Consider the following 24,257-nt stretch of genomic DNA (forward strand, 5'->3'; position numbering starts at 1 on the left):
CTTTCGGGGAGCGAGGAGTCGGACAGTTCTACGGTCTAACCTCTTAGGCGGGCATTTCGGTAGGTGATTGCCGGAAGTGGGCGGGGCTCCCGGAAAGCCATGTTTGGACCGGGCAACAGGCCGGAAGTAGGAAGAAGCTGTGGCGGAAGTGGCTGGGGAGCTGGGGGGCCCCCGAGGGGGCGGTACCCGTTCCTCCTCCCGGCCGGATGTTTGCCGAGCTTTGACAGGCGTGGCAGAGGGAGCCTTGCCCGAGCGCGGTGAGCTGCTGAGCGCGGGGTCTCGCTGGGCGTGGTGGGGGAAGGGAAAGAGCTGCCCCGGTCCTCCGAAGGGCTGAGGGCCGAAAGGGGAGACCCCGAGGCCGTGGCGCGGGGGTGGGGCTGGGCCTGAGGGCCTTGGTCTCCCCGCTGCCGGGATTTTGCCCCGCTTCGGCGTCTGCAGTGAGAAGACGGCCACTTTCTCTGACTTCTTCCTGCCCCCTCCAAGGCAGAGGCCAGGACAGAACAGACCCGTGGGAGGGAGCCGTCTCCCTGACAGGATCTGGCAAAGCACTGAGAGCGAGACATTGGGGGGAAGTGATCGACCCTGCCCCTTGATAGGTCATGCTTTCACCTCATGTTCTTGTGAAATGAAATACGTTCAATCTGTTGTTTGTTTTCTGACTATGCAAACGTGATTATAGTTCAGAGTTGCTGTCATGGAGGGCTTTTGTTTTTCGGAGTCACACAACAGTCCGATTCCAACGCCAGCAAATGCTGTGACTTCAAGTTGCTGTCTCTGTTTCCCCGATAGATATTAGAAGTTCTGGATGCCGTTTTGTGGCTCCTCTTTGAACCCTGTGAATTTGTGACTGGCAGTCACATTAGGTGTTGCTGAGGGGTTGACTTCCACCGAGAGACCACCTCAAACGTACTCGTGGATTAAAATCCTGCCTCTGGGTTCTGTGACCTTTAGCAGTTTGCTCGTATCCCCCCTCACCCCCATTTTGCTGAAACCGTAAATGGCCCTGATAGCATATGCTGAACTATTAGTGCAGTTGTGAGGTATTTGTGCCCAGCACATTGGTCTTCCACGAATGTTGGTTTCCTTCTTCATTTAGGAAAAATCATTCATTCATTAAGCTAATGACAGAGCATCTGCTATGTGCCAGGCATTATTCTGAATAAGTTGCTTTGTTTTTCTATGCTGGAGAGGGAATCTGGGGCTCTGTGTGTGCAGGCAAAGTGTTCTCTGTGAGTTCAGGCAAAGTGAGCTATGGCCTCAGCCTTTGAAATAGGCTCTTCAGCAATAATTCTCAGAGGGCTTGTGAAGCCTTTAAAAGTGCATGCAAGATTTCACGGATCTGTTCATTTTTTTTAAGAGAAAAAGTCCACAGATATCAGAATTTTTGAGAGATTCACTGTTTTGCCAAAGTCAAAGCCTTTGCCTAAAGTGATTTTCAGATATTTTCTAAAGGTCAAGGTTTACCTGCTGAAAATGGAATATTAATCTGAGAGCGAGCAGTGTTTTTGCAGAGTGGAGTAGGACTCACAGGTGGCTAGTGTATTTCATTTCTATCGTTTTGTGTTAGAACTTCTCTTCACAGGCTTCCCTCATCTCCCACTGAACAGCAGACAAACATCCTGACTCAGAGAAGTCAGTAGAAGCGGGTGAGAGAGACCAGGGAGCTGGGCCCCACTGGGATTAGTTTTGCTGGTAAAGGAGGCTGTGAGGGAGTTGAAGGAGGTCAGGTCTAGAACGGACAGGAGAGGTTCCTGGGAAGGAGCTGGGAGTCAAGTTCAGCTTCCTCCTTGATGGTCTCTGTCCCTCCCTCACACAGAGCTCAGCTCTAGCTGCTGCTTTTAATCCTGTTGACTTCCTTGCAAGTGCTTCTGAGCACTGGAGAGTTCTGTTTCCGGGAGGAGCCTTCGCTTCATAGATAAGGAAATTTAAGGTCCAGACAGGAAAGGCTCTTGCCTGGGATCTCTGCAGTCCTTGGCGTGGTCAGGACTCTAACCCAGTTTTTCATACGTTTGACTTCATGCTTTTTCTATCACACACAGGTACTTACTGTGTACAAAAAGATCCCTTGGATTGCTGTGAGGTGGGGGTGTCAAGGAGTTCCTGGTACCTGGGCAGTGATGGGGAAGGAGAGAAGGCTCAGGCAGGGAGATGTTGTTTTGAGCGGGAATCTGCCCTTTCCTGAGCCAAGTGCTTCTCAACCTTCCTGACGCTGCAGCCCTTTAATACAGTTCCTCATGTTGTGGTGACCCCAGCCATAGATTATTTTCATTGCTACTTCATAACTAATTTTGTTACTGTTATGAATCATAGTGTAAATATCTGTGTTTTCCAGTGATCTTAGGGGACCCCTATGAAAAGGTCATTTGGCCCCCAAAGGGGTTGAGAACCCCCGAGCTAGAGGATCCTGTGAAAGGCAAACTCCTCAAGATGAAAGGTTGCCTGGTTGGAGGTCTGAGGGCTGAAGGGGAGCGAAGATCTGGGCTTTGGGCAAAGGCAGATTTACTCACCGAGAGAAATCAGTGCATCCCCAAATGGGAACGGTTTGCCCTTGAGTTCTTAGGAAGGAAGCTGTATTTCCGTGTCCAGTTGGATTAGTGCAGAAGGCCGAGGGACAGGGAGAGGAAGAGCAAGGAAGAAGCTTTGGTCTTTGCCTTTGAAAGCTTGAAACAGTTTTCCTCCTGACTCAGTGTGTTGCCATGGTGACAAGGCAGTTGTTGCTTAGGCCCTGGGAGCGACTTCACCGTTTAGAGCCCCAGGTTGTCATGTGTGCAGGAGAGGAGGTGATGGGAGGTGGTCACGATCCTCCTGGCCCACAGTGTGGATCTCACGGGGCCTCGCCTCTCTTCTTCCTATCCCCAGGCCCTTTCTCTCCTCTTATCTGTCCTGCTGGTTCTCTGACCATATAAGTCATTTTTTTCCGGCTTCAGGAATGCAGCCTCTTCTTTGGGGTTGGGCAAATGGGTTGGATTGAAACCTTCTTCACCCATCTGGTGAGCTCGAGGGAGGTGTTTTTATGAAGCTGAGAGCAGAAAGTGCCATCTCTTTTGGCCAGATCCTAGACCTGGTTTTAATGCTGCCTCTTTTCCCTCCCTGCCAGCTCTTCTGCCCTTCAAGGCCTCACCTCCATGTTCTAGATATCAAGGGCAGTCTCTTTTCGCTCTGTGCCCTCTCATCCTTAAGGTAATCTGTTGACTTCGCCACAGTGGAACCCCTACAGGTTTAGAGAGGACCCAAGAGCCTTAGGGACCTGCAAGGGGTCTGCTGGGATTGGCAGATAGATTCCGTCTCCTGCTACTGGTCTTTGCCCCAGGTAAACCAAGCTGAACACCTCAGCCATGGCCTTTTTTTTTCCTGGGACCCTATCATCTCCGGCCTGGAGAGAGGAGTGGAGCAGCCAGGGCCCCAGCTGGCCTTTTTCATGGTGTTAGGAGACCCTTGGATTCCTCGGATTCTTGTGACATCTCTCTCTGTAACTGTTGGAGCATGAGGCTTCTGCACTCCAAAACCTCTAAGGATATGCCTTTGGCAGCTGGGACTGCGTTAATGGTCAGTCGGTGATAGGCAGTGTGGGACTGGCACGGCTCTTAGCGCCCAGCTGAGGACCTGAAGGGAGGTGCTGAGCGGTGCCATCCGCTGCCTCAGCTGAGGACCTGAAGGGAGGTGCTGAGCGGTGCCATCTGCTGCCCCAGCTGCCTTTTCTGGCAACATGCTCTGTGGAACTCTTGGCAGGATGAGGACTGTTGAGGAACAGGGACAAGGGTGCCAGAAGAGAAAAGAAGGAGACAAAAGGGTTCACTGTGAGAATTCCAGAAGCTAACCCACCACCTCTCTTCCCCTCCCACCCAGGTTTCTCTTCCGGTTCTTTTGCAGGGAACAGACTTAGCCATGGATCCTCTCTCAGAACTGCAAGATGATCTGACCTTGGATGATACCAGCCAAGCTCTGAACCAGTTGAAGCTAGCCTCCATTGATGAGAAGAACTGGCCTTCTGACGAAATGCCAGACTTTCCCAAGTCAGGTGGGTGGTACAATGTCCTTGGCCACTGTAGATGCCACAGAGAGGAGATCCCTTCCAGCTAGAGGAGTCTCCAGGGGTAAGGTTGGGGCAAGGAGACCAGCCCTAGGCTATGGCCATGAATATAAGTTCACTGGGGGCAGGCCAGAGAGGATGAGTCATGGAGAAAGTGCTAGGCCACCCCCCGGGTGACTCTGCCTTTGCCTTGTTCCTCAGATGACTCTAAAAGCAGCTCTCCAGAACCTGTCACACACCTGAAGTGGGACGACCCTTACTATGACATCGCCCGCCACCAGATTGTGGAAGTAGCAGGTGAGCATGTCCAGTGTTGTGTCTCCGCCCTCATAGTCTGTGCTCCTGGCTCAGAGAAGCCAGTCTCTTTTTGCCACCAAGAAAGGGTCCATTTTGTGTCTAGCCTCTCGTCTGCTCTTGAGCATATGTGCCTTCCCTTATGAGCATGGATTGGTTTTGATTGGCCTGTGATATAGCCACCTACCACTGCTTCCTGACCCGTGGTCCCGTGGTCTCCCACTGCAACCGTAATGTGGGCAGCCTTGTGGCCCTAGTAACCTGGAAGTTAGAAAGCTGAGTTTGGTCCAGCTCTGTGCTCCGAACTCCTTCCTCACACTGTCGTTGAGAGGAGTACATTGATGCTCGTACGTCAGCGTCCTGGGAGCTAGCTAGTTGGCTCTGAACAAGTGGCCTTGTCCTTCCCTTCATATCCTCTCTTCCCTCCCTTGCCCTGATATCTGCTTTCCCCTATCAGTTCCCGGGGATGTGGATAATGTCACTCCCTTCTGGGAGTTTGGAATGTGCGGAGCCTCCTTCAAACTGTACAATGCCGCACGGCTCCCTGGAGCGTCAGATTTCTAGTGGACGTGCTGCCCTGCTGAGAATGGGTGCAGGAACTCTTTGGGTCTCTGCTTCAGGGAGCTCCTTATATTCATAGGCAAGCCCCAAAGAGACTAGATCAGGGGAGTGGAGCCTCAGTGAGCTGGCTCTTGCTGTCAGGGTTAGAAGAGGCCATAATGTCTAAAGCATTCATTCCATGGTGCCTGGGCTTCTGATGCTCATTGTGGTCTGGGTTGAGGGCCTTGAATGGTCCCTCTCACCCCTGCAGAAGCAAGGCATAATGCCTCCCTGGCTTAGGTCTGAGCCTGGGAACCTGAGTGAGGTGTCTGTGGGATGTCTAATGTCTACCTCGATAGCCTCTGGACTTTGTGGTCAGTCAGGAGACAAAAGGTAGGGGCTGTTCCTCTGTCCTCTTATCTTGCAGCAAACACCACCCTGCCCACTCTTTTGTTTGTTCTCCAGAATGTGGCCAGCCTGAGGGGGCCCAGCCAGGTAGGTGTCAGTTCTGGCTGTCTGTGCTTAGCCTCTCCTGGCTGTGGCCTCTGGCTCTATGAATCAGAAAAGGCTCTTGGTGGAGGCTGGTGGCACCAAATTATTTGCAACTCCATTCCAAGAAGCTGGGAGCTACTGGTGGCTTTGGAAGGAGGAAACGACAGAGTTTGTGAGGCATGATAGAGTGGAGGCAGCGTTGTGACACGTCCAGAAGCCAGGAGAAAGGAGCTCCAGGGGCTGGGCCTCAGGAAGCTCCCAGTGTGGACAAGGCCTGGCCAGCATGCTGCTGTGGGGCCTGTGTGCCTGTCTTGCTGGCAAGGCTTGTTTGAAGAGCCAGTGGTGATGTCTCTGGCCCTAGAATTCAGAGGAAGAGCCCGTGTGGAAGGGAGAGCAGGCAATGCTCCCAGCTCCTCTACAGCTGTGGTGGTCCCTGCCTTCAGTGGTTGGCATGGACTCAGTCACATTTGACGTGGTCCCAGTAGGGTCTTTCCAGTGTTGTGTTGGTAAAAGTAGACTCTTCAGAAAGGAGGCAAAGAGACCATTATTTGTAACCTTTTCAGTTTCTGCAACAGCTGGTCTCAGGCTTCCAACGTGATGTCAACTGGCTTGCACTATTCCTGACACTAGCAATCTCTAACGAACGTCAGCAGCCTTCATCCACTGTGGGTGTTCTCAGTCCCAGCCCACTGTAGATGTTTTTGGGTTGCAGGTTGTGGTCAGCAGTACCCAGAATGCCTGCTAAGGAAGTTGTCCTGTTGCTGATTAACACCTTGAGAGAGGCCCTGATTGGTATCTGGGGAATGCAGGGCCTGGCTCTCAGGCTTTTCCTACCACACCCTCCTCCTCAGGCCCTCTCCCCAGCACCCTGGAGACACACAGCTGCTAGCTCTGCACCTCTCTAAGGTTCCAGGGCAGAATCAGTCCTCATCCCTTCTGAGAGCAGGGAGGAAGTTCCGGGTGCTTCTTGGAGCAGCTACCCTGCTTGCTTGCAGACTTGGTGATGGGACCCCACTTGTGGGGGGCAGGAGGGCAAGGCCTAGACCCACGGGCTGCCGACCCTCATCCCATGCTTGCCGTCCAACTCCTGACTTAGCCTTCGAGCCCCCTGCTGTCTGGGCTCTTTTCAGTGTGTGTGCCTAGGGCAGCCTCCTCCCAGTCAGCACTGGGCCCTGGGTAAGGCCCCTCCATCCCCAGCAGCTTACATTCTTACACTGCGGTAGCACTCACGGGTAGAGCTCGCGCCTAGTGCAACCAGTGCCCTGGTTTCCAGCCTTGGTATTGGAAAAATAAAACAGTAAAAGAGACCCAAAAAGAAGAGAGAGACCCACCAGTCCAGTAAAATAGGTTTTAACTAGTCATAGTCCCCTTTGACCCCCCTAGGGCCACCAGGTGTAAATTCCTTTCTCTAGACAAAGTGCACATCTTTGTAATAGATTTTATAGAATAGTTTTCTTCCTTCCTTCCTTCCTTCCTTCCTTCCTTCCTTCCTTCCTTCCTTCCTTCCTTCCTTCCTTCCTTCCCTCTCTCTCTCTCTCTTTTTTTTTCTCTGAGACAGGGTTTCTTTGTGTAGCTTTGAGCCTTTCCTGGAACTCACTCTGTAGCCCAGGCTGGCCTCGAACTCACAGAGATCCTCCTGGCTCTGCCTCCCGAGTGCTGGGATTAAAGGCGTGCGCCACCACCGCCCGGCTCTTTCTTTCTTTCTTGATGAACTAGTGAGTTTATTAGGATTATTCACAAAAGCATGGATGAAGGGTTTCTACTCCCCACTTCCGTGGCCAGCTGAGAGGTGGAATAACATGCTTCTGGCCGTAGCCTTAGCCTCTCACCGACACTTGACATTCCAGAGCTCTCAGACCCTCTACCTTAGCTCAGTCCTCAACTCTTCCAGCCAGTGAGGGCTGCCTTCCTCCTGGGGGAGCAGCTTCACACAGTGCCCCCCCCCCCCAGGTCCCCAGGCTCGCCCACCTCAGTCTCACTCCTGCATTCCAGGCATTCCTCCTGCTTACACGGAACTAGGCGGGTGATTCCCCGGGTTCTGAACTTGGGATTGTGTGGCTGGCTGCCGGTCAGTGTCTCTGCCCTGCCGTGCTGATTTCCCCGACAGAGCCAAGTAGAAGTAAATGAGGACGGGAGCTTAGCTCCGAGCCCCCCAAAACCCTAGCGCCCCAGAGTCCAGAGAGCTGGTGCCACCCAGGCCTTCCAAGTGCACCTGCCTCCTAGGTGTGGTGGGCACATACCTGTAATAAATATCGAAGCGGGGTAGTGGTGCACACCCTTAATCCCAGTGCTTGGGAGGCAGAGGCAGGGGGATCTCTATGAGTTCAAGTCCAGCCCCGTCTACATAGTGAGTTCCAGGACAGCCAGAGCTGCATAATGAGACCCTGTGTCCTAAAAACAGAAGACAAAAACAAACACAAAGTCCCGATCCTATCACTCAGTAAGCTGAGGCAGAGGAGCTTCAGTTTTAGTCCAGCCTGAGCTCCTATTGACAGCACAGCCTGTCTCAAAAACAAAACCAACAAGCAAAACTGTTGCTGATGTAGCTGCGTGCTAACCATTCTGTTTGGAAAGATTCCTTCTCCATCTTCAGGAAACTCACTGCCTACCACACTCTAATTTGTCACTTAACCATCAAATACAAGTTCAGAAATGAAACTGTATGTCATATGACCTGCGTCTTTGTGAAGGCTTCCACCACTGAGTACTTGAGATGGGATCTTACTGTTCTACCCAGGCTGGTAGGCACCAGTGACTCTCCTGCCTCGGTCTTCTGAGTAGCTGGGATCGAAGGTGTATATCAGCACACCTGGAGACCCACCCTTACTGAATGACTGACATGAGTCAGAGACAGGAATCAGTCCCTGCTTTCAGGCTGCTGTGAGCCAGTGGGAGATGGAGCATGGTTACCCAGGGGATTAGAAACTGACAGCAGAGGGATGGCGCTTAGTGCTGGGAGCTGTGAGAAGAGCCAGCTCAGCTGTTTAGGGGAAGGTGGAGGCAGTTGTGTGTGTGGGAGTGCCCCAGGTCCCTAGTGGCCAGTTTGGAACAGAACTGTCCGGAGGAAGGTCTGTCTCATACAAGCAGTGAACAACCTGGCCTGCCCCGCTACCAGAGCTTTTGGGCTAGAGGATGTGCAAGAAGATGTGCATGGTGCAGCCCGAGAGCTGAGGCCAAGACTCAGAGTCTGTGAGCCAGTCTAAGGAATTTTCCCCCCTGAGACAGGATGTCATGAAGCCCAGCCTGGCCTTGAACTTACTACGTAGCTGATCCTTGCTCGGAACTGCTGATTCTCTTGCTCCCACCTCCCAGTGCTAGTGATATAGTTTAGGGGTCTTGATCAGATTTGTTTATTGTTTTTTCTGCCAGTTAAAGAATCAGAAGGCAGGAAAAGTCTCCAGCGCAGCAGATAGCAGTGGAGAAACGGAACGCTGCAGACAGCAGCAGCAGGCAGAATCGGCCACTGAAGCAACGCGTTTACGGGGCTGAGGAAACACACACATGCAGCAGCCCCAGAGGGAAAGGCCCTCTGCAGAGCAGATGGAGCAGGAAAGCTGCAAATTCCAGTCGCTTCTCCAAGGCTCGGTTTTATAAGACTGAAGAGTCTTCCTCCCCTAATTCAGGGTTGGTCAGTTTGCAGACAGATAGGATGGTTGATTGGCGCCCAACTCTTAAGTTTGACGAGGCCTTGAGCTTGTTGAGCCAGTCCATCAGCAGGCCTGCTGCTGCTGGGAGACAGAAGCCTACAAGTCCTTCAGTTTGCAGCTGCCAGGCTTTGATCTCAAGTCAGGAGGGTGAGAAAGAAGCTGGCTATCTTAAATTCACCACCTTTATTACCTGCCCATGGCCCCTCCGTATCTTTCTGCCTGCCTGGGAATCTGTAACTCCTGGTCTCTCGTTAGGATTACATGTGTGTATTCTCACGTCTGGCTTCCATTTTAGGAAATATTTACAGGACTAGGTCTACAGATTCTCTGTAAGGTGGGATTGAGAGGAATGGTGTGCTGTGAAAGTAGAGTTGGGGGCAGTAGCTGTTTATAATCCTCTGAGGTGGATGCTAGGAAAGATTAAGAGACAAGACAGAGCTTTCTGGGCTTGGTGGGCTGGACCTCAGATACTGGCATAAGAAGTTCTTTGGAGGACCCTGCCCAGGCCCTTTTGGACCTAACAAAGCCAGACCATGCTTTGGGTGGAGACAGGAGGGTGAAGGCTTATCCAGGAGCTAGCTGTCGAGGTTGTGAGGCTGCTAGGGTCAGACTTATTCTTATGAATGCTTGGCCTTAGCTTGCCTTGTTTCCAGCCAGCTTTTCTAACTTAACTTAAATTATCCCATTTCAGCTGGGCGATAGTGCCACACACCTTTAATCCCAGCACTCGGGAGGCAGAGCCAGGCAGATCTCTGTGAGTTCGAGGCCAGCCTGGTCTGTAGAGCGAGATCCAGGACAGGCACCAGAACCACACAGAGAAACCCTGTCTCAAAAAACAAAAAAACAAAACAAAACACACACACACACACAAAAGGGCTGAAGAGATGGCTTGGAGCTTAAGAGCAGAACACTCTATACATAATAAATAAATAAATCTTAAAAGACATTATCCCATTTCCTTTTAACTACGTTTTGCCTCTGAGCATCTTACCTTTCTTTATTCTATATGTCTTTCTTTCCTTTTACTCTGTGACTGGGACATCTTTCTCTCCTTCTCCTTCTCCTCCCTCTTCTCTTCTCCTGAGCCTTGATTTCTCCTGTTTATTCTCTCTGCCTGCCAGCCCTGCCTATCCCTCTATCCTGCCTAGCTATTGGCCGTTCAGCTCTTTATCAGACCATCAGGTGTTTTAGACAGGCACAGTAACACAGCTTCACAGAGTTAAACAAATGCAACATGAAAGAATGCAACACATCTTTGCACCATTAAACATTCCACAGCATAAACGAATGTAACACATCGGAAACTAATATTTCACAGCACTCCATCATAGACAGAGCAGGATGATGGGGTTCACCAAGGGAGAATAGTCCTTACTGCTCAGTGGAGCGGAAGGCAGACTCCCTGCATTTTATGGGTTGTGTCCTGAGTTTCTGCTCTCCTGTGTCCGTTCTCCTTTGCCTCTGAGGCAGTCGGGATGAGGCAAGTACAGTTTGGCGTCTTTGGAAAAGTGAAGTAAGTTAGGACATGGGGGCGTGCGGACCAGGCTTTATCACCATTGAGCTTTCATAAGAACCCCTGCTCTAAGAAGAGCATTTCATTTTGGGGCGATAGCATGGCTCAAGAGCTTTCTGGCTTGTGACAGACAGGGGCCAGACCATCATGTGAAGTGTTTGGGACAAATACATCTGAGAGAAAACACCTAGGCGGAGTTTTTCCAAAGTGTCACAAACTTCCCCGTACTCGATGTTCTTCAAAATATCTTTAGTGGGAAAGATAATTTTTTTAATTTATTTTTATGTGCATTGGGGTCTGTGTGAGGGTGTTGCATTCCCTGGAACTGGAGTTACAGACATTTGTGAGCTGCTATGCGGGTGCTGGGAATTGAACCTGGGTCCTCTGGAAGAGCAGCCAATTCTCTTAACCAAAGAGCCATCTCTCCAGCCTGAACGATAAGATTTTTAGGAGTGTCAGGGCCAAGTGTGGTCAGCTGTTCTAATAATAAAATCAGAAAGTGTCTGTGGACAGAATTGTTGTTATGGGGAGGCTGACCCCACTGTCTAGCAACAGACCACTTTCCTCTGTAGCTTGGGCTGCCTGAGAAGCAGTCTCTACAGGTTTTCTAGGTCCTCACTGCTCGGTGCTTTGGGGTAAACCAGTTAGTTGTAGGATGTCTGGTGGCAAGATAGTATAGGCCTTGATGGATATATTTTTGGTGAATGAAGGGGCTTTTTTTTGGAGACAAGATCTGTTGTGACTTTGTCACCTTCCTGCCTCAGCCCCCCTTGGTGAGATTGCAGGTGTGCACCAGTAGAACACTTAAGAAAGTTCTTAGCAAAATTACATTTATTTTGTGTGTGTGCATGCACATGTGTGTGCAAGCCATGGCACACATGGAGGTCAGAGGTCACCTTTGAGGAATCATTTCTCTTCTTCCACCATGTGGGTCCTACCATGTGGGATGAAACAGGTCATCAGGTTTGGCAACAAGTGCCTTAACCCATCGAGCTGTCAGCCAGCCCATGAGAACATGTTTACTATTCATGTACACATCAGACTCGGTACCTGTCCAGCGGTGTTTCCCAGAGAACACATTTACTATTCATGCACACATCAGACTCTGTACCTGTCCAGCGGTGTTTCCCAGAGAACACGTATACTCTTCATGCACACATCAGACTCTGTACCTGTCCAGCGGTGTTTCCCAGAGAACACGTATACTATTTATGCACACATCAGACTCTGTACCTGTCCAGCGGTGTTTCCCAGAGAACACGTATACTATTCATGCGCACATCAGACTTTGTACCTGTCCAGCAGTTTTCCCTTCCTCCCTCTTCCCGACTCGGTGGACTTGTGGTCTTAGGCCAGTGGTTCAGTGGTTCTCAACCTTCCTAATGCCGTTTCTCTTGGTGTGGTGACCCCCAACTGTAAAATTATTTTCATTGCTACCTCATAACTAATTTTGCTGTTGTTATGAACTGTAATGTAAATATCTGATATGCAGGATGTCTGGTATGTGACCCCCGTGAAAAGGCCATTTGACCCCAAAGAGGTCATGACCCACAGTTGAGTACCACTGTTAGACTTTTACAAAACCGTGTAGTAGCTGCCCTTTTGTGCCAGGCTGCTCTCACTTAGCTTATTTTCAAGGTTCATATATATTTTGTGGCGTATGTCAGTACTTTCTTCCTTTTTAGGGTCAAACTTCTGTTGCATGAATATACCTTTTCTCCCCCAATACAGATTATCTTGTATCTCAGGCTAGCCTTAAATTTATCTAAGTATAGCTAAGGATAACTTTGAACTTCTGATCTACCTGCTTCTACCTCTGAGTGCTGGGATTACAGATGTAACTATCACCTTCGGTTTATTTGGCACTAGGGATCAAGCCCGGGGCTTCCTGTATGCTAAGCTAAGCAGGCACTGTACCAACTGAGTTACAGCCCCATACACCTATCTTCTGAACACTCAACACTGTTTCTATCCTCAAAGTGATTTTATTATTACTGTTTTGCTTTCTTTTTATTTTTTGAGACTGTATCTCATGTAGCCTAGGCTGGCCTTGAACCTATTAAGTGGTCTTGAACTCCTGACTCTACCTCCAAAGTGTGGGTTTACAAGTGTGTCTCACCATGACTGGGTTAAAAAGCAAGGCTAAATACTTTTTTTTGGGGGGTGTCCCAATTCAGTGCCCCTGAAGTAACTACCCAGCATGCCCTTGAATAATGGACATAGGTCAGTCAAGCCCCTCCGCTCACTGGCACAGGCCCCAGGTTGGGTAGTTTTTAAGCCCCACCCTCCACTTTGGTTCATTTTCACTGACTCTGCTCCATCTTTCTCCACACTTAGGTGATGATAAATACGGGCGGAAGATCATTGTCTTTAGCGCTTGTCGAATGCCCCCTAGCCATCAGCTGGACCACAGCAAGCTCTTGGGGTGAGTACCTTTAGGGGGGTAGAGTGGGCTGCTCTGGAGTCTCGGTAGCCTGAACCAGTCTCCATGGTCTCTCCTTCACCCTGGGCACCAGGTTACCTTTCTTAACCACCCTCGTCCTATAAGGAAGCTGCTTTATATATGCCAAAGAACACTAGACAAGGAAGGAGTCAGACTGAGTTCTAGTCCTAGAGACTGACCTTGGCAAGTGTCTAAGAACCTTACTTTCTCATCATTCAAAGAAGAGAATGAAGCATGTGGCCTCTTTCCTGTCAGGAGTAAGAGAATGCACCAGAAATATCCTTAAAAAGGAAATACTTTCCAAATATGTACAACTGTATGGTATTTCTGATGTAGTCATGATTCTTTTTTGTTGTTTTATTTTGTTTTGAAATGGGTTTCTCTGTGTAGCCCTGGCTGCCCTGGAGCCTACTCTGTAGACCAGGCTGGCCTCAAACTTGTAGATCCACCTGTCTCTGCCTCCCAAGTGCTGGATTAAAGGTATGCACCACCACCACCAGACATGATTCTTTGTTTTTAAAGAATTTATTTAATTTTATTTTATGTGCATTGCTTTGAGGGTGTTGGATCCCCTGGAACTGGAGTCACAGTTGTGAGCTGCCATGTGGGTGGTGGGAATTGAACCCAGGTCCCCCGAAAGAGCAGCCAGTGCTCTTAACCTTTGAGCCATCTCTCCAGCCTCATGATTCTTCCTTTTTTGGGGGGAGGGGGTTTCGAGACAGGGTTTCTTTGTGTAGCTTTGTGCCTTTCCTGGATCTCTCTCTGTAGACCAGACTGGCCTCGAACTCACAGAGATCCGCCTGCCTCTGCCGCCCGAGTGCTGGGATTAAAGGCATGCACCATCACCGCCCGGCTAAGCCTTGTGATTCTTAATCATTTCTATTTATATTCATAATTACCATTATCTTACTTTGTACCAAGTTTGGTGTCAATGGTTTCTGCACCTGTGGGGCTTCTGCTACTGAATGTGTTAGAATCTCTCCGAGCGCAAATCCAAAGGCTGCTTGTCTCAGTCTGTTGCTGTGAAGAGACACCATGACCAAGGTAGCTCTTACAGAGGGTTTAACTGGGGACTTGCTTACAGTTTTAGAGGCTTAGTCTGTTGTCGTCATGGTAGGGAGCAGGCAGGCATGGTACTATGCTGGAGAAGTAGCTGAGAGCTACATTCTGATCTGCAGGTGCTCGCACACACATGCTTTCTCTCTCTCTTTCTGGTGCTGTGCTGGAGAAATAGTGCAGATTTATATATAATATATAATGTTGTATAAATATATCCCAGTTTGCAGGCAGCAGACACACACACACACACACACACACACACACACACACACACACACACACACACTGGGCCTGGCATGGGCTTTTGAAGCCCCTAAGCCCGCCCCAATGACACACTTCCTCCAACAAGACCACACCTCCTACTTCTGATTCTCCTGAAACACACATCCTATGGCGGCCATTCTCATTGCAGCCAGCACACTGTTTAAACGCTGACGTGTGTGGCAGACCTCTCCTGGCCTTTCACTGTTGAGCCAGCACTGGGGCCGTAGCTGGGACCATGTGCTGTCAAGGCATGTGAGGTACTCCACAGAAGCAGAGCAGAAACTGCCCTGTTTGCTCAGGGTGGCCGTTTCTGTGCTTTCTTCTGACCAGTTTCAAGTGCTCTCTAAAATGTAAGCTATGCACACCACCCCAGCAGCTCCCTGTGGTCCTGCCTGCATGCACACCACCCCAGCAGCTCCCTGTGGTCCTGCATGCTGTACCACCCACAGCAGCTCCCTGTGGTCCTGCCTGCATGCACACCACCTCAGCAGCTCCCTGTGGTCCTGCATGCACACCACCCCAGCAGCTCCCTGTGGTCCTGCATGCACACCACCACAGCAGCTCCCTGTGGTCCTGCCTGCTGTACCACCCCAGCAGCTCCCTGTGGTCCTGCATGCACACCACCCCAGCAGCTCCCTGTGGTCCTGCATGCACACCACCACCACAGCAGCTCCCTGTGGTCCTGCATGCATGCTCTGCACATGCCGGGTTGCGGTGGTCACAGAAGAAAGGCCGGAGCCTGAGTGTGGAGTCTGCTGGTCTCAGCTGAGATAGAGGCAGAGGCTCATTCCTTGTAGTGAGTCTTTCTCTCTCTGGCCTTGTGACCCTTTCTGTACGGCTCCTAAAATAGAGCAAGCAGAGTTTTATTGGAGACCCACCATGTGTCCAGCCAGAAATATTCACCATAGAGCAGCCGAGGAGGCTGAGTCACAAACCCACTCCAGCTTTTTTGCCACCTCTGATGTACCAAGTGGCAGACTTGTGGCCAGGCAGAAGGTCCATTGAGAGGAAATCACAGGCAATGGAAAGCACCTAGTTTTTAGGGGCAGTTACTGAGGAAGCTGTGTCTACCTTTTATCTTCCTCCAGGCTCCAGAAGCCCTGGGCAGTTTGCTGCTTCAGGGCCTCTTTCCCTTCTCACACACACACACACACACACACACACACACACACACACACACGCACACGCACACGCACACGCACACGCACACGCACACACACACACACCACATACACATACACATACACCACACACACACCACATACACCACACACACACCACACACACACACGCACACACACACACACGCGCACACACACACACACACACACCACATACACCCCAACCCACCCTTTACCCCCATCCCCACCCCATCTAGTCAGAGTCCCTCCTGAGACCGGCCTCATGTCCCACTAGTTCTGTGTGCCCTGTTTTCAGTCAGATTACATCAGACTTGGCCTTTCCCCACTCCCCACCCAGATCTAGGGGGTTGGAATGGAAAAATGCTTGAAGCTTGGACTCAGAAGACCAGTTAAATTTGAGCTCTGAATTTTAACTAGCTATGTGCTTGGAGGCAAATCTCCGAGTTCTGTATGAAGGCTGAGTTCTGTGTGTCCTCACAGGGTTGCTATGGTAACGATGAAATCCCATCTCATATATTTTAGAGTATTGCAGGGTTGAGAGGTTGAAAACATGGCAGTGCTTGTGCAGGAAAACACCACCTGTACAATAATGAAGTCTCGCAGACCTGCCACCCAGAAAGGAAACCTGTGTTTTGATACGTCCTCTTTGTATTTTTTCTATATGTGGAACTCTGTATTCAATTTGATATCTTGGATAATTCTTCCATCTTTGGGTATAAATCATTCCTCAAAGATATCCTTTGATGTCCTTTTGTTTTTTACCCCAGGCTTGGTGGCACATGTCTTTAATCTCAGCACTTGGGAGGCAGAGGCGGGTGGATCTTTGAGGCCAGCCTGGTCTACTGAGTGAGTTCAAGGACAGCCAGGGTTACACAGAGAAACCCTATCTCAAAAAAAAAAAAAAAAAAGACATATTTAGCTGGGCAGAGTGGTGCGTGCTTTCATCCCAGCACTTGGGAAGCAGAGGCAGGCAGATCTCTGTGAGTTCCAAGTCAGCCTGGTCTACATAGGTGTTCCAGGCCAGACTGGGTTACATAGTAAAACCCCATCTGCTCCCACTGCCCCCCAAAATCCCCCACACCAAACAAAACATGTTATTTACATATAATATGCATATAGAAAAGTAAACAAATTGTGTGCTACTTTCTTTTTTCTTTTAAGACAGCTCTCATTTTGTTGCCCAAGCTTTTTTGCCTCAGCTTTCTGAGTATCTGGGACTACATACATATAATACTACACCCAGTTTTTGGTGAATTTGATGATGCATGTCTGCAATCCCAGCACTTGGGAGGCTTATGAAGGAGGATTTTGAGTTTCAGGCCAGCCTGAGCTACAGAGTGGGACCTTGTCTCGAAAAACCTAAATACGAAACAAAACAGAAACTCCATACCTATCAGTGCCCCCCTTCTGGTCTCCAGTTTGCTTTTCCAGTGTCTGCTCAAGGGTGACCACTGTTCTGACGCCTGACTTCACAGAGTAATCCTGTCTGTAGAAGCATCCTGTGAGATAGTCTATTTATAGATGTCCCAGGGTTTCTTTAGCCAATCTCCTGATATTGGACAATTTGCTGGCTGCTCAGTTGTTATTTTTTCCATAATAAAACTGGAATGAACAGTCTCCTGCAAGAGTGTTTCTGCTTCCCTCTGTTTCCGTAGGAAAAGTTCTTGAACATTCTCTTACACGGTCAGAGAGCGTGAGCACTGCCCAGCCTCTGACAGGCGCCATTTTATTGCACTCCAAAGGTCGCGGCATGCATCATGGATGGACGAGTCGCTTGACTGTCCTCTGTGCTGCGCTCCTCACTGCAGAATGCCCTCCTCTTGTTGCTGTTGTTGTATTGCTTTTTGAGAAAGGGTTTCTCTGTGGAACAGCCCTGGCTGTCCCGGAACTTACGCTGTAGACCAGGCTGGCCTAGAACTCATAGATCCGCCTGTCTCTGCCTCCTGAGTGCTGGAATTAAAGATGTGTGCCACAACACTCAGCTGCAAAATGCCCTTTGTCAACTACAGAGTGCTTAGTGTGATAAGGACTAAGTTTAGTACTGCTCAGAATCTGTGGTAACTTGGCATTAGCATTTCTGCCCTGCCTACCTGTGCTGGCCCAGCTCTGCACCCTGGGACCCGTCATTAGGCTGCTGTCTCTAGGTCAGATCATCCATCTGGGCACGTAGTCAGGTCTTGGGGCACTCCCTCACACATTCCCCCCTCCTTGGATGTGTTTAGCATTTGGCCTGCTTGGAGTGGCATCCCTACTAGAGCCAAGGGCCTGACTGGCCATCTTCTAAGAGGTCTGATCCTGGGCTTTCTGCCCTCTCCCTGTTTATTTCTTCCAAACTTCCCAGTGTGTTCAACGTGTGTGTGTGTGTGTGTATGTGTGTGTGTGTGTGTGTGTGTTTGGGGTGGTACATACCCTGTTGTGAGCATAGGGAACCTGAGGAGTATGGCTTTGTGGACCATTAAAAAACTTGGAGTTGGGCCGGGCAGTGGTGGCGCACGCCTTTAATCCCAGCATTCAGGAGGCAGAGGCAGGCCGATCTCTGAGTTTGAGGCCAGCCTGGGCTACAGAGTGAGTTCCAGGAAAGGCACCAAAACTACACAGAGACCCTGTCTCGAAAAAAAAAAAAAAAAAAAAAAAGCCTAGGAGTTGGAACAGTTGACCTTCTGGTCATCCTGATGTCCTTTCATGGGAACAGTGTTTTACAAACTATACTACAAATCACATACAAAGGGCAGCTCTTGTCCAGGGTCTAGAATGCAGTCTTGGAGCTGGACTTCACCACTGTGCCCCACCACAAACTGAACCCTTGGCTAAGCGCTTGACCTCTGTTGATTGCCCTTGTTAGTAACGGGGTTAACTTCAGCTTGTTTGTGATGAGGGAGAATGAGGTAATGGATTGGAAGTACTTGGCAGACACTAAAAGCTTTTACTAATAACCAGTGACTGGCCTCTTGACTGACTCAGGGTGATCCTGAGAAAAACATGTCAAACCCTTTTAACTGTGGATACACAGCCTAGCCTGGAGCCCAGGTCTGCTGCTTCTGCTGCTCAAAGTGAGAGCTGTCGGCGTACTTACTTCTCCATTAGGCCCAGCTCCCTCCCCTCTGCCTCCTTCCAGGAAGAGGCTGTGGGTTACAGAGCCACATGGCAGCAGGGAGGGAGGGAGCGTCTGGAAAAGGAAGCATGATGCAAGTCCTGGCTTCTGTTGTAACAGGGGCCACGCCTGCTGTGCAGAGGACAGGTCTGAACGGGGCTCTTTGTGTGTTTATGATGTTGGGGTTGAACCTATGGCCCACACATGCTAGAAATCACTCTACCATGGAGCTACCCCAGCCCTGGGCATTTGTCTTGAAGGTACTTGAAACACACCCTGGACCAGTACGTGGAGAGTGACTACACCCTGCTGTACCTGCACCACGGCCTGACCAGTGACAACAAACCCTCCCTCAGCTGGCTGCGGGATGCCTACCGGGAGTTTGACCGCAAGTGGGTGGGGACATGGTGGGGGGGGGCTCCAGAGCCTGGCGGGGGTGGCTCTGGGCCAGCAGCTCTCGGGGCTCTGGGCTGTGCTCTTGGTCAGAAGCTTATTCCATGTCTATAGAGGCAGGGCCCCAACAGCCCTGCTCCTCACTCCACCCATTCCCAAGTTTCCCAAATGTCCTGCAGGTACAAGAAAAACATCAAGGCCCTGTACATTGTGCACCCAACCATGTTCATCAAAACCCTGCTTATCCTCTTCAAGCCCCTCATCAGGTGAGCAGGCCACAGGTGTGCACCCCTCACATACCAAGCAGATACCCAGGGTGGCCAGCTTGGGGTGATACCTGTCTGCAGGGAGAACAGCGGCCTATCATGGGCCCAGGCTGACCCAGATCCTTCCCTTTGCCTCCAGTTTCAAGTTTGGACGGAAGATCTTCTATGTGAATTACCTGAGCGAGCTGAGTGAGCACGTGAAGCTGGAGCAGCTGGGGATTCCTCGCCAAGTGCTCAAGTGAGGCAGCGGGTGGGCGCGTAAGCCGGGTGTGGATGCGTGTGTGTGTGTGTGTGTGTGTGTGTGTGTGTGTGTGTGTGTGTGTGCGCGCGCGTGCGTGCGTGTTCGTGTGGATCCACTGTTCAGTGGTGTGAGGCAGCAGATGTGCTCATAAGCTCTGTGTGTGTGTGTGTGTGTGTGTGTGTGTGTGTGTGTGTGTGTGTGTGTGTGTGTTCGTGTGGATCCACTGCTCAGTCGTCGGTGTGTTGTGTGGGAGGCAGAGGAACCCGGGCAAGAGGGAGCCTAGAGAAGCCAGGGAATGAGAAAGGCAGTGTCAAGATCCAGAGACGGTAGATGGAGCCAAATCCAACCCCGTTTCCGTCACAAGCTTTTGACTGAACCCTTTAAAGTGTTTGTTTTCCACTGTGTTACATTAAGTGGGGCTGTTTTGAGGACATGTGAAATAATCCATGGAAAATCACAGTAAACACAAAGTTGGCGACAGGACTGCAGAGCCAGAGGGCCTGACCCTTGTTCCATCTCCTCTCCCAGGTATGACGACTTCCTCAAATCCACACAAAAGAGCCCCGCCACAGCTCCCAAGCCCATGCCACCACGCCCTCCGCTGCCCAATCAGCAGTTCGGGGTCTCATTGCAGCAGTGAGTATGCTAAGGCTAGGCAGGTCCGGGCTGATGGGGTTGGACCAGCATGCAGAGTCCCAGCTCACCCCTTGCTCCCACAGCCTCCAGGAGAAAAGCCCCGACCAGGAGCCCATTCCTATTGTGCTCAGGGAGACGGTTGCCTACTTGCAGGCTCACGGTGAGTGCTATGGAGCCCAAGGCCTCTTGACCTTCCAGGTCACCCTGTTCCCCAGCTGCCCTTGAGAAACTCGGGGCAGGGCATAGAAAAGTACACTCCCAATGACCCTTCTTGGAATTCCGAGACTGGTAGAGCAGGGAAGTGATCCATCACCCACAGTTCTGAGACTCACCAGGCCCCCTTGTTTCCCAGCTCTCACAACAGAGGGCATCTTCCGGAGGTCAGCCAACACCCAAGTTGTTCGGGAAGTGCAGCAGAAATATAACATGGGTGAGTGGGCTCGTCCAGACTGTGTGTGCACATTAGTGTGTGTGGGGGTGTGTGTGTGTGGAGAGAGAGAAGATGGGACATGTAACTGTGAGGGGCTGTAAGCAAGAAGAAAATTCTTGCCAGAAGTTTCCATGTCTTAGGTGTGACAGTTTTTTTGGTTTTCTTGTTGTTTTTTAAGATTTATTTATTATGTACACAGTGTTCTGTCTGCATGTATGCCTGCGGACCAGAAGAGGGCACCAGATCTCATTACAGATGGTTGTGAGCCACCACGTGGTTGCTGGGAATTGAACTCAACTCAGGACCTCTGGAAGAGCAGCCAGTGCTCTTAACCTCTGAGCCATCTCTCTAGATCAGCTGTTGTATTTTTAAAACAACAGGAAGGAGTTGTCTTAAAAACATACAACAGGGCTTACATGGGTGGTTTATTGAAGGGAGAGCAGAGAAGGGGCAGAGAAGGGGGCAGAGACTGGTCCCCGGGAATGAGAACGGAGAAAGAGATGGAGGTGGGCAATAAGGAACCGTGGCAAATGTGCACAGGGGGTGCTCTTAGTGGCGGCAGCTGAGGATATACCCCGTCAGGGCCCTAAGGGCAGGCCAGTCCAGATGCCCACATGCTAACAGTGACCTCAGAGGTCCTCCATCTGCCTGGCTGCCCAGGCTTGCTGCCTCACTTTCTGGAGCTGCAGCCTTGGGTTCCAGATCATTTAGAGGCAAGGAGTAACTGCCATGTGTGCCAGTGCCCGCCCTCAGGCTCTCCGATGGTCTGAGCCTGTGTCCCCTTGTTACAGAGGAGGAGGAGAGGCAATGGGGGACCCAGGGAAAGGCAGCTTGTGCAGTAGAAGAAGGACATAGGGTGTGGGGCTTGCTGGCCGCCGCCTTGGTCTCATCCTCTCTCCCTCACGAAGGGCTGCCCGTGGACTTTGACCAGTACAATGAGCTGCACCTGCCGGCTGTCATCCTCAAGACCTTCCTTCGGGAGCTTCCTGAGCCCTTGCTAACCTTTGACCTCTACCCCCACGTCGTGGGCTTCCTCAGTGAGTTCCCTCTTCCCTCCCCAGCTGTGTAAATCCTCTGCCAGAGCTGGAGCTGAGCTCAGGGCTGTGTACATGGCCGTACATCTACCTGCCCTCCCCTGCAGGCTGTGGGCATAAGCAGCTCCAGCAAGTTGGGTTGGGGTTCCCCACTAGTCTGATGGCAGGGTTTCCTGAGCTAGTCCTCTGCTCTGTAACCTGGGCCTCCCCTCCTCACAGATATTGACGAAAGCCAGAGAGTGGAGACAACCCAGCAGGTTCTCCAGACTCTGCCAGAGGAGAACTATCAGGTGCTTCGCTTCCTGACGGCCTTCCTGGTGCAGGTGAGACGGCCTTGGCCTCCACTGCTCACCCGCCCGCTGGGCTCCCCCGCCCACGGGGCTCACCCGACCACGGGGGAGGGTCACTGCTTGGGTGCCCTGGATGTGGTTGCTGGGAGTAAGAGGCAGGGGCCATAGATTCTAGCTGGAGCCCGTTTGCTTCCGCAGATCTCTGCCCACTCTGACCAGAACAAGATGACCAACACTAACCTGGCCGTCGTCTTTGGCCCTAACCTGCTGTGGGCCAAGGATGCTGCCATCACTCTCAAGGCCATCAATCCCATCAACACCTTCACTAAGTTCCTCCTGGATCACCAAGGGGAGTTGTTCCCCAGCAACACAGATGCCCAGGGGGTCTGAGCGCAGCCCCCACCTCCAGCCCCTTCTCTGGCAGCCCCAGTTGGACTTGGCCTCTGGTAGTAACCTTATTGGAGTCCGGGGCTCCTGCCTAGGGAGGGGCCCTGGAGCCCCAGGAGATGGAAGTTGGAGCCCACTAACTGGGCGGCCCTCCTCTCCCTCTGCCCAGCCCACCTCACCAGCCCTGGAGGCCTCTGGTATCGTAAGACATTTCCTTTGCCTTATACCTCTCACTGCCTCTTTGGTTGCTGGGCTCTCCAGACCGGGCTTGGCTCTTCTAGGACTGAGCCCCAGGAACCCCTTCCCTTTTCCTGCCTGTTTCCCTGGCAACTGTAGACTAAATCACTGCCGGCTGTGCTGGTATGGGGGCTGGTCCTCTTCCCTGATTGCTAGGAAGTGGGACAGCTGAGCTCCTTGGCTTGGGCTGGCTGCTAAGGTACCTCCCTTTCTGGTCAGTTGCTATGCTTTATAGAAGTGAGTTTTGGCCTGGGTACAAGTTCCCTATGTCTGCCCTTCCTACTAATAGGGATGACAAGACCAGAGCTGGCTTGTCTCTTCTGCCCTCTGGGTCTGTTCCTCCCCAAGTGGTACTGCCCCAGTGTGTCCTATCCCCGTTCCTGCCACACTTGGCCTCGTAGATAGCCGGACTCAGTCTGAGCAGCTGTTGAAACGGTCCTCCCGGGAGAGTCCCAGTGTCGAGTAGTATCAGTGACAGCAGCCCTGGCCCTCCGCGTCTTCTCGCCCTTCTCATGTGCACAGATCCTCAGCCAGTGGCTAGGGTGGGTCTCCCTGGTGTGGCCAGAGGGACCACTGCTTCAGAACCCATGATGGCTCTCACGTCCTGTCTGGGTACTCTTGGAGGGCAGGAGCTCAGAAGCCCCTAAGAGGGGCAGAGGTTTTACTAATAAATCACGCTGCCAGGCAGGTTCTCACAGCTCCTTTGAGGGAATATGGTGGCCACAGGGCCCTGTTGTCTTTCAGCAGGCCTGAGCCCTGGTCGCCGATAGCTTTCCTTCTCCTCCAGTGGAAACTTGAGCCGCTCTTCTGGAAGTCTGCCCCACAGTGATAGGGAAGTACCTGCAGTGACCTGCCCCCAGGGGTGGCCAGGCCCGACAGCTCCAGAGATGTACCGGGGGCTGCGGAATCTGCACTGCCCACCTTGCAGACGAGGCCAGGCCTGACCCCACCGTCCTTCTCCTGTACCACTGTGTGTCAGGTCTCTGGTGCCTCAAGTCTGCTTCTGTCCTCCCGGCCCCCCGGGGCCACACTCGGCTTTCACCCACCTTTTGTATCAAGTGTTGCTACACTCCATTCGCTGAGGAGCCTTTTGGACCTTCTCTAGCCCATGTCCTGGCCCTGCTCTGTCGGTCTGTCACTGGGGGCGTTCTTACTGTGAATCCAGTGTTCACACTTACCATGATTTTCTTGGCACCAATCATGTATTTCACCATTTGCACTTTTTGTATTTCAATAAAAATGGAAATGGAAAACGTCCATCTGGCTGTTTAAGAAGTAAGGCTCCGCAGTCCAGAACCGAGTGGGAGTGCGCTGTGGCCGAGAAAGAGGGCCTCAGGCAGTCCCTGCCCAGTCCCCCTTCTTTTCCTACGGAAAGCTGGGCAGACAGCGAAAGTCCACTGGGTCCTTACCGAGCATGGTGACCCCAAGCAGCTGTGACAGAGGACTCACCCCACGTCCTGCACACCTAAGTCCAGCGCCTTCCAAGATCACATGTAAGTGGGACAAACTAGAGTGGAGTGGCGGGTGTAGGGTTTCCAGTGAAGAGCCAATGGCTTACTTCAAATTTCAGTGATTACTGTGTGAATTGGCTCCTGCCCTTCCCTTTTATGTAGGTCCCGAGGAAAAGCTCCGGCTGTCAGACTTGGAGCAAACCCCTCACCAATGGCGACATCTCTCTAGCCCTAAGGCTCTATTGTCCTGAAGGTCACATGCATGTAACACCTGCTCTGGTTAAATAAGGGCTGAGAGCTAGAGAATGAAGAGTTAAGAAGGGCACTTGGTGCTCTTCCAGAGGACCTGGGTTCAATTCCCATCACCCACACAGCAG

The 24,257-nt window shown here is 51.4% G+C and overlaps 1 protein-coding gene across 7 annotated transcripts; it reads left to right on the top strand.

Annotated features, from left to right (window-relative positions):
* The first annotated feature begins 110 nt into the window (after positions 1-110).
* Positions 111-23,686, top strand: Arhgap1 (Rho GTPase activating protein 1). Of its 7 annotated transcripts, none has more exons than XM_076570029.1 (14): positions 160-257; positions 3,098-3,180; positions 3,871-4,018; positions 4,232-4,327; positions 12,854-12,941; positions 18,776-18,907; positions 19,088-19,174; positions 19,314-19,412; positions 19,944-20,051; positions 20,135-20,211; positions 20,404-20,481; positions 21,390-21,518; positions 21,735-21,838; positions 22,004-23,686. In XM_076570029.1, exons 3-14 carry the CDS (start codon positions 3,886-3,888, stop codon positions 22,193-22,195), a joined length of 1,323 nt encoding a protein of 440 aa, XP_076426144.1. In that variant the 5' UTR covers positions 160-257; positions 3,098-3,180; positions 3,871-3,885; the 3' UTR covers positions 22,196-23,686. The 7 variants fall into 7 exon arrangements, with proteins under 7 accessions (XP_006984409.2, XP_015858323.2, XP_076426144.1 ...); XM_076570027.1 differs by having other exon boundaries at positions 179-257; positions 3,847-4,018; XM_076570031.1 differs by having other exon boundaries at positions 226-257; positions 3,098-3,310.
* The last annotated feature ends 571 nt before the right edge of the window (positions 23,687-24,257 follow it).

This window comes from Peromyscus maniculatus, chromosome 4, assembly GCF_049852395.1.
Source record: "Peromyscus maniculatus bairdii isolate BWxNUB_F1_BW_parent chromosome 4, HU_Pman_BW_mat_3.1, whole genome shotgun sequence".
Lineage (NCBI taxonomy): Eukaryota > Metazoa > Chordata > Mammalia > Rodentia > Cricetidae > Peromyscus > Peromyscus maniculatus.

Coding starts and splice junctions, on each gene's coding strand:
- Arhgap1 (XM_006984347.4), top strand. CDS start 3,886: ATGGATCCTCTCTCAGAACTGCAAGATGATCTGACCTTGGATGATACC. Junction 18,908..19,087: donor TACCGGGAGTTTGACCGCAA/GTGGGTGGGGAC, acceptor AATGTCCTGCAG/GTACAAGAAAAACATCAAGG. Junction 19,175..19,313: donor CTCTTCAAGCCCCTCATCAG/GTGAGCAGGCCA, acceptor CTTTGCCTCCAG/TTTCAAGTTTGGACGGAAGA.